Source organism: Arachis ipaensis, chromosome B03, assembly GCF_000816755.2.
Source record: "Arachis ipaensis cultivar K30076 chromosome B03, Araip1.1, whole genome shotgun sequence".
Lineage (NCBI taxonomy): Eukaryota > Viridiplantae > Streptophyta > Magnoliopsida > Fabales > Fabaceae > Arachis > Arachis ipaensis.
The window spans coordinates 13,227,491-13,235,088 of record NC_029787.2 but is presented as its reverse complement, the minus strand read 5'-3'; the positions used below and the strand labels follow the sequence as shown (position 1 = coordinate 13,235,088).

The window sequence follows — 7,598 nt, the reverse complement described above, 5'->3', positions numbered from 1 at the left end:
CAAATTTAACGATGAAGTACCCAAAACCCACATCCAAGATTTCATATCCACCGGTGATCCTCCATACCCCTTTCAATTTGTGAAACATGGCCGTGTAACTAAGGCTTTTTCCAAGAACCTTAATCACAATTGCTTCCTTGTATGGTTCAGAAAGGATGTTCCTAGCCTCTTCGGAGAAGTAAACTCTTGGAGGCATAGGATCTCCTTGTTTTCCAGTGACCACTGCCATGGAATCCTCATCTAGAGCTTCAGCCCGATTTATCCATGTGGCTACCGTAGAACCAATAACCTTGTCACGGAACGAAATCTTGGAAGTCACCCTGGAAACTAAGGTCGCCCTTACTTGATCCCTCCTTCACACCTGATGCAAACCCTCCCACACTCTCCCCCTTATCTCTTTCGATGGCATGACCATCTTCTTCACCGTGTTTCACCCTCAAACGCTCTCTCCCGCTCTCTCCTTCTCTCATTCTCTCTGAGTACGTACTCTTTCTCTGCTAGGGTTTTTTTTATTTAAAAGTTTATTACTAAAATAACATTTAATACTTAAAAAATGTAACATATTTGATTATATATATATAAAAAACTAATTATATATATATATATATATATAATTTTAGTTTCTCTATATACTGTTTTGATTAACTTTTGCAAACTATAAACTTCTGGAAAGTGAATTAACCATGCCACGTCAAGGTACGGATCCGCGAGTCACAGATCAGTGGGCTACAACTACAAGCCTAAAAGGATATGTAACCATGTTACAGATCACATATATAGTTTTAGATGGATGGATTATTCATCATCCTCATTGAAGTCAGAATCGTCGGTTGCGTTAGCATCATCATCATTATCATCATCATCATCGTTGTCACCTTCGGATTCGCTCATCACGTATTTGGCTTGCGTCCTATTAGCTCGCTGAGGTCTATTTCTTACTGCAGATGGCGCTACCTCAATCACTTCCTCCATAATGCTCGCTGAGGCTGAAGAAGCAGAACCAAAAGACATTTCCCCACTGCCAGTTCCTTCTTTTTGCGCAACCCTACTTAGCACAGAACCACTCTTCTTGTTGAATGGAGACTCCCTCATCTTCCTCACCTTCTTCTCCGGCGAAGAATTCCCTGAACTATCAGCTGGCTTCAACATATCAGTTATGAATTTCTGTCCAAGTAACTCAGATTCCTTTTTGCTTGCACCTCTCTTCCGGATGGCTGCAAAAGGCTTCTTCGCATTCTGGGCAGCAGGTTTTCTCCCACCCTTCTTTTTCACTGCTTCCGGAGCCCCCGGCTGTTGTCTTTCGAAGTCTCCATCATCATTCTCATCATTGTCACTACCGGAAATGTCCAACACTAAGCTAGACGATGCCTTCTTTTTGGCGCCAACCCTTTTGTTGTACTCTTTCTTCGCAACATTATCATCAGCTGATTGCTCAAATTGCATGGCTGTTTAAGCAAAACAATGATTTCTTACGAGGATGAGTACCTCGTGGAATTCTCAGATATAGAATCATTTTAATTGCACCGTTACATTATGGTTTACTTTACCTGCAGATGCTGCAAAGTTATATGCAGCAAGGCGTTCTTGAAGAGACTGAATTTCTTCATCAACCTGATAATAAGCATGTAAAGACAATAAGTGCTCGATATCAATTATCAATCAATAGTTCAATACATATACAGAATACAGTCAGAAAAACGTTGAACTTGGCATACCACTTTTATAGGCTCTTTTTTGGAACCAACCCTGCCTTTCGGTTTAGCGACCTCAGGAGCATTCTCTGATAAATTGCAGAAGGGAGAATTTAAAGTGAAGATCGAAATTCAGAACTCAACATAATAATTATGCATTGTATATTGAAAGTCACTTCTAACAACGCAGGCCTACCTCTTTCCATTGAGGAATTCGATATGTCTTCGGTTTCCTCCTCAATAACGTTGGCCTTCTTAATATTCTTCTGCCGTGGTTTCTTAGATGCTTTTGTGGTAACAGCACGAGTAGATGTCTTTTTGTTTGCTTGACTCGATCTCTTTCGTTCTTCCTCTGCTTCTTTGGTCTCCAGTTCCTTGATGGAAGCAACAAAAGATAATAGTAAGATTAATGTAATCAAATATGAAGGATAAATATCAATTAAGTAATGATATTAAGGAACTGTCTTTAGTGTCTTACATCCAGTTTCTTCTCGAGCTGATCCAGATCCTCCATCCACATGGACTTTGGTGGTGTTGCCTTCAAAATCTCATACTCCTTCTCCTTTTCATCTTTTTCTGCTAGTAGCTTCTGAACACTTTCGAGTGTTAAAGATCCAATTGGCATGGATAATAAATATTCATAGTCGCCAACTCTTGCTCCTTCAACATTGAAAGACTCAGTTTCCTGCTCTTCGGGATTGTCATCATTGTCCCCAGCAACTTGTGGTTCTGCAGATTTACCTTTCCTTGGCATGGGAGTGAAACCCTTCTGCTTCAGCTCTATCAATAAATCAGCTTTTCTCCTATTGCTCACAATAATCTCTCCATTAACAACCCCTAATATAAACCTCACTTTGTTATCCAGTATCAACAGAACCCGTTCAAGATTATCCAGTTTATATTTCTGCATCGTGACAAATAGAATTTCAGTTCTTGCTCAATTAAATGGTTGGTGTCAGAATAAAATACCTGTTCCCATGTCCATAACTCACCTTCCTTCTCACATAATACTCCAGCCTAAGAGGAAAGAATTCTTCAAGAACTGCAAAAATTAAATGGACATAATTAGCAATAAAAAACCACAATGGAAATAAGATAATCAAGACAACTGCGAACTCTGAAGGCTATACTTTGTTCTGGGTTGTCATATTTCTTAATCTTCCCTTCTGCATCAAAAAGATGCATGTTGCTTGTGCTAATAGAACTGGACAATTTAAATTTCTTCAGCAACCCCTCTTGCATGACCATTGGTACTTTTTCCAGCTTCATTCGGACTTCTATGTCAATGGTAGCATCATCACCATTCTGCCTGAAATCCTGCAAAACGGAAACTTTACATTTAAAGAAGGCTCGATACTTACTGCGTATAGTATGACAAAATGCTTATGTCGGTTTACCTCAATGAGAGGATCCTTTACGGTAGGTGACCCATCAGTTAGAGATTCAAGGAACTGTTTATAATCCTGAGTCCACTTACGGATAGGCAGCTCTGTGATCCTGAAAGTCTGCTCATTTATTTCCTCCACCATGCCATTGACTATGTACCCACCTTCCTTGGCACTTTTCTCAATTGTTCCTTTGTATCCTCTATACCATGGATCCATTGGAATCATCGTCTCACCATTCATCATGCGCCTGACATTGGCAATAATGTCTCTTGGATTATAATTAGGAATGTAAGAACTCCAGCCAACCCCAATACCCTCACTTCCATTTACGAGAACCAATGGTATAACAGGTATATACCTGCAAGGGGAAATTTTTTAAAAGTTCCTCACATTAAATTCCTTAAAAATCAAGTAAAGAAAATAACAGTTCATTAATAAAATACGGAGGGAACAGAATACCAATTCGGTTCAATTGACTTCCCATCCTCGTTCAAGTAGTCAACAAGGTTATCATCATCTTCAGGGAAGAGGCGCCGAGTAATAGGATTTAGTTCTGTGTAGATGTACCTAGCACTTGCATGATCTTTACCACCCTGCAACAGCCAAACATCAACATATAAAATTTGAAGCAATACAGAAACGCAGAAGATTACAACATGAACAATGTATTAAAAGTCATAAACAGGTTAACCTTACCAAGTTACGTGTACCAAATTGACCATTTGGTTTAAGAAGGTTAATGTTGTTGCTGCCAACAAAATCCTGTGCCATTCCGATGATGGTGCTAGCAAGACTTTGCTCTCCATGGTGGTATGCTGACTGCTCAGACACATAACCAATGAACTGGGCTACTTTTATTTCTTTCGTCAACTTCTTTTTAAATGAGCAAAAAAGAATCTTCCGTTGACTGGGCTTGAGGCCATCAATCATCGAGGGAATGGACCTTTGGAGATCTGCCCTGGAGAAGAGTATTAGCTCTTTGTCAACAAAGTCTCTGTAACTTATATGCTTTGCCCTATGATCACGGCAAGTGCCAGGCTGCAACAACAAAGTTTGCATATTTTCATCAGCTAATACACTCCAGAACAATAGTCTCTTTATAGCATGCACAACCACTACATAAACAAAAGTGTAACACTTCAAACCTCAAAGTTACGAATCCATGTCTTTCTATCTTCAGCCTTCTTCTTACTAAATGCCAGCTCAATTGCATCCCCATCATAGTCATCTTCCCAAACAAAGTCCTTCCTGTGTTTTTCAAGATCTCGAAAGTACTCTCTACCTTCTTGAGGAGTGCTTGTACCCAGACCCTATGGAGAACAAATGCAAAAATCAATGCATATAACACAAAAGATTTGAGCATTTGGAAATTGTATCCTACAAGAGAAAGAAGTTCTTAATGCTTACAAGTTACAGCAACAAACCTTGTAATATTTTATCTTCCAACCACTTGCACTGTTTCCCAAACTTTCTCTCCAGGACTCATAATCAGGCATCGAATAAAATGATAATTTTGTCCCGTTTGAGTGAGTAGCCTGATGAAAAAGCAAGAGAAAATATTTGAAGATAAAGGATCATTAAAATAATAAATAGTACTAAATGGCTACTCATATAAAAGGATCAGCCATACTAACCCTTATTATAGGAGTAGTAAATTCAACCATGAATGTAGGAACTTTTAGTAGTGACGGCCAAAATGAATGAATGAAGTTTATTAGTAACCCTTTGATGTGCGAACCATCAAAATCCTGAAAAATGAATCAAGTTTAGCCAATCTGACGGTCCGTAGCCACAGCATATACAATACATATGCCTAGTACGAAAGGTTACCGAAACAGAAAAAAAAGCACATAAAGTATGAGATCACAAGTAGATGACCTGATCAGCCATTATCATCAAATGACCGTATCTTAAAGACTTGACGTTCGTATACTCCTTGTTTTGCTGCAGTCCAAGAATTCTCTTGATATTTTGAATTTCTTCATTTTCAAGGATCTGTTTGCTGCTGGCTTCCCGCACATTGAGTAATTTGCCTCTCAAAGGAAACACGCCATAATGATCTCGGCCAACTATAGAGAGCCCAGCCATCTTCACATATAATCAAGTATATCATGTTTCTGGAATTGACACCAACAAAGTTTGACCATAAATGATTTAGAAACTATGAAAAAGTACCGCAAGGGCCTTAGCAGAATCACCCTCTGTCAATATCAAGGTGCACTTATCTGAGTTCTTTCCTCCTGCATCATTAGCATCCTCTAGCTTTACGATCCCACGAACTCTTTGAGTCTTTGTTCCATCAGATTTCTTCAAATCTTTGCTTTGTTTAAAATCAGCCCATGATAGGAGGATATCCATTATCCCAGAATTTGTAACTGCATAAATTCGTGAAATCAAGTGTAAAACAGTAATTCCTACAACCTGAGTATATTACAAAAATGGAGATAACACATGGGCTACTAGGATGATAAACCTTCTTTCAGCATTGATTCTGGGATATCACATTTTGAACCAAAACTATTTTGACGAGTTGTAAGAGTTTCTTTAGTTTGGGAATCGAAGGCAGGATTGTCAATCAGAGCATTGACAAAAACCCATAAATGATTCTTGACATTGTGCGCCTTAACATTGGCATCCTTTTTTTTCTTATTCACTTTATTCATCACATAGCTTGTGATCTGATTAGTAACATAATCAACGTGAGTACCACCCTTGATTGTGGCAATTGAATTCACAAAGCTGACCTGGAAACAACAAATTCACAACATAAGACTAAAATTAATAATAATGACAATGGACATGCCTACATGAGTCATCACTTCACTCCATGAGATCTTTAGTTACCTGTTGAAACTGTCCATCGCTTAGACTTACACAAATCTCCCACCTATCACCCACTTTTGCGTGAATCCTGTTGACATATAGCAAACTCACATAAGCATGATATAATAATGTAAAAAATAAACAACAGTGTACAAGCTAAATTTCAAGAGAGGAACCTTGGAAGGGGAACTGGTCGGTTTTTCTCAGCGGACTTCAGATAGAGATCAGCATATTCACGAAAGGACTTTATACGAATCAATTGGCCATTGAGTTCAACCTTGACGGTTTTCCCAAGGCACCCAGCCAAGTCAACCACCCTCTTCTTCATCAAAGCAACAACATCCTCTTCCAAATAGCTCATCTTGAACTTATCCAAATCAGGTTTAAATGAAACCTTAGTCCAATTCTCACCTACTTTGCACTTCGTTATTGCTGGCTCTGATTTCTTCCCCATATTGTCCGAGAACACCTTCAAGAAAACCATTTAAGCCAAGCACGCTTTCAAAGTCACTCCAAAAAAGCTCATACACAGAACATAAACCATTCAATAACCAAAACTAACACTGAATTGATAAACAAACTTCGTAAGTGTTGAAATTAAAGTATTAAATTCATTTTGCGCATTAAATAAACAAAATTAACTGTAATTTGATGAACAGAATCGCTAAGTAACCAAATTTAAGTCTAAACCATTTTGCATATTCAATATCCAAAAATCAAAGTAAATTGATGGACAGGATCGCTAAAGTTCCAAATTAAAACAATTCTCCACGTTCAATAGCAAAATTCACTGTGTAATTTAGCATAAACGAGGATCAAGAGACTCTAACACACTAATTCATACAGAACAATGAACATTCAATAACCAGAACCACAGGTAGTTGGCAAAATTGAATAAGCTTGAAGTTATGTCAATTCTGAATCCCTAATATCCAACTTAAACCGACTCCTCATATTCAAAAACCGAAAATCAAAACAAAATAAACTATCAAAGAAACATAGCGCTGAAACTTACCTGCTTGTACTTCTTCTGTCGCTTTCCATCAGCAGTCTCGATTATGAATTGCGTCGAGAAGATGTTCGTCAACTTGGCGCCGTAACCGTTCCTTCCGCCGGTGGTCTTCTTCACGTTATCGTCGTAGTTACTACTCGTCAGCAAGTGTCCAAAGATAAGCTCCGGCACATATACCTTCTCCTCTTGATGGATCTCAACGGGAACTCCGTCTCCGTTATTAAAAACCGTTATGAGATTCTCCTCGGCGTCAATTGTGACCTTAACGGAGTTCATGGACGGATCTCTCTGCTTGTTATCTGCAGCGTTAACGAGGATCTCGTCGAAGATCTTGTAGAGGCCAGGGACGTAGGTGATGGATCGGTGTACCATCTCATTGTTCTCGCTGTAAACCCATAGGGACTGTGTGTGCTTCTCTATGGATCCGACGTAGGTGTCAGGGCGGAGAAGAATGTGCTCCAGCTGCGTCTTCTTCTGATACATTTCTTCAATGGTTTTGCCGTCGCCGTTGCCATTGCCTGCGGTGGCGGTTGGGATGTTTGCATTGTTGCTGCTCTGTAGTGGTCGCTTCTTCGGCTGCGATTTCATGGCAGAAGAGAGAAAAGAGTGAAGGATTGATGGTCTACGAAATTTGAATATGCAGAAATGGAACTTAACGGTAAGGTGTGAAACTGAATTGAATCT

At 39.2% G+C, this 7,598-nt stretch overlaps 1 protein-coding gene across 1 annotated transcript; it reads right to left on the bottom strand.

The window, feature by feature from the left end:
• LOC107629690 (DNA topoisomerase 2-like) lies at nucleotides 643-7,598 on the bottom strand. Its single transcript, XM_016332542.2, has 19 exons — nucleotides 6,918-7,598; nucleotides 6,079-6,371; nucleotides 5,924-5,990; nucleotides 5,553-5,823; nucleotides 5,255-5,454; nucleotides 4,958-5,167; nucleotides 4,714-4,827; nucleotides 4,504-4,614; nucleotides 4,225-4,389; nucleotides 3,776-4,117; nucleotides 3,539-3,672; nucleotides 3,089-3,437; nucleotides 2,822-3,008; nucleotides 2,684-2,733; nucleotides 2,170-2,595; nucleotides 1,888-2,065; nucleotides 1,716-1,780; nucleotides 1,548-1,611; nucleotides 643-1,445 (listed from the first exon to the last, which is right to left on the bottom strand). The coding sequence occupies exons 1-19, from the start codon at nucleotides 7,500-7,502 to the stop codon at nucleotides 796-798; spliced, it is 4,461 nt and encodes a 1,486-aa protein (XP_016188028.1). The 5' UTR covers nucleotides 7,503-7,598; the 3' UTR covers nucleotides 643-795.